A 1,336-nucleotide genomic window follows, 5' to 3' on the forward strand; every position below is an offset into this window, starting at 1 on the left:
AAAACAGGATTCCGACGTTTTCGAATTTTCCATAATTTCCGGAATGGATTCGGGTTTTCCTTGTCTGTTTTCGATTTTTTCATTGCCGTTTATTGGTCCTCTCGTGTAATTAGCCGCTTCTTGGAGTCTCATGAGCATGTTCAACTGAAGAAAATAATTATTATTAATATTATTATTAATACGATTTAGCTTAATGGAGCGAAGAGCAAGAATTAATTATATAGTAAAGATATTTGAATTTATTTCGAATAATAATACTAACCAGAGGATCTCCATCGGAGTCAGATTGGTTCGATGTAGTTTTTGAAGCCGTTCGGTTGGAATCCGAACTTCCGTTCATATCGAATCCAACGTCTTCTGGTCTTATTCTGAAAAAAGAAAAGGAAAAAATGAGTTTGAATGGTTGTATTTATTTAAATTGCAGGCGCTTATCTCTTGGCCGTTTATGACATGGGTTTCAATCGTCTCGGAGCTTCTTCAAAATAAGTTTGGTTGGTGAAAAAGACTTTTAAATTTGTTTCTACCCCGTTGGAATATGAAGAGCCAAAAGAAGAATTTGCGACATGTTATACATCACGGATTTAAAAAAGGCAATAGTGAAAAGGACACTGCAGACGAGATTCGCACCGTTTACGGGAGTGTTACTACGACCATTAGGAGGACCGTTCGTAATTTGTTAAAGAAGTTTAGAGCCGGGAATTTTGATTTGCAAGATGAAGATCGCAGAGGGCGCCCAGTAACGACGGATGTGGACCTTATCAAGACTGTACTCGCTGAAAATTCGCAATATAGTGTACGTGGGACAGCGGATGAAACTAACATTCTCAAGACAACGGTGCATAAGCATTTAATCAAGATGGAATAGGCAAATCGGTACGAAGTTTGGATTCCACATCTAAGGACTGTGACCGGCTATATGAACCCCGTCTCTGCGTGCGACTTGCTTCTTCAACAACTCTTCTAAAGAGACTTCTCACTGGAGACGAAACTTGGATTTGGCATCAAAACGAGTCAGGAAAACGCACTTCGTCCAAGGAAAATAGATCTTCAACTGTTGCGAAGCCTGGATTCATCTGAAGAGAGTTCTTTTATCCATTTGGTCGGACTGGAGAGATGTAGTGCACTACGAGCTCCTTCTTCGAGGTGAACCGATGAATGCTGAGAAATATTGTAATCAACTCGATCAACTACGAAAGAGGGAAACGGTCAGAACTGGAGAACCGACGAGGAGTCGTTTAGAATTAGAGAATTTTGATTTGCAAGATGAAGATCGCAGAGGGCGCCCAGTAACGACGGATGTGGACCTTATCAAGACTGCACTCTCTGAAAATCCGCA

At 40.6% G+C, this 1,336-nt stretch overlaps 2 protein-coding genes across 2 annotated transcripts; one reads left to right on the plus strand and one right to left on the minus strand.

Moving 5' to 3' along the window:
- On the minus strand, nucleotides 1–340 carry Phum_PHUM621770 (uncharacterized protein; the record flags this gene model as incomplete). Its single annotated transcript, XM_002433240.1, has 2 exons — nucleotides 1–144; nucleotides 263–340. Coding segments are annotated over 2 exons (222 nt in total), but the record flags the coding sequence as incomplete, so codon positions are not given.
- A 195-nt stretch (nucleotides 341–535) lies between these two features.
- Nucleotides 536–1,077, plus strand: Phum_PHUM621780 (uncharacterized protein; the record flags this gene model as incomplete). Its single annotated transcript, XM_002433241.1, has 2 exons — nucleotides 536–797; nucleotides 866–1,077. The coding sequence occupies 2 exons, from the start codon at nucleotides 536–538 to the stop codon at nucleotides 1,075–1,077; spliced, it is 474 nt and encodes a 157-aa protein (XP_002433286.1).
- Between the last annotated feature and the right edge of the window lie 259 nt (nucleotides 1,078–1,336).

The sequence above is a fragment of the Pediculus humanus genome, genomic scaffold (genome assembly GCF_000006295.1).
Source record: "Pediculus humanus corporis 1103172109017 genomic scaffold, whole genome shotgun sequence".
Classification (NCBI taxonomy): Eukaryota; Metazoa; Arthropoda; class Insecta; order Psocodea; family Pediculidae; genus Pediculus; species Pediculus humanus.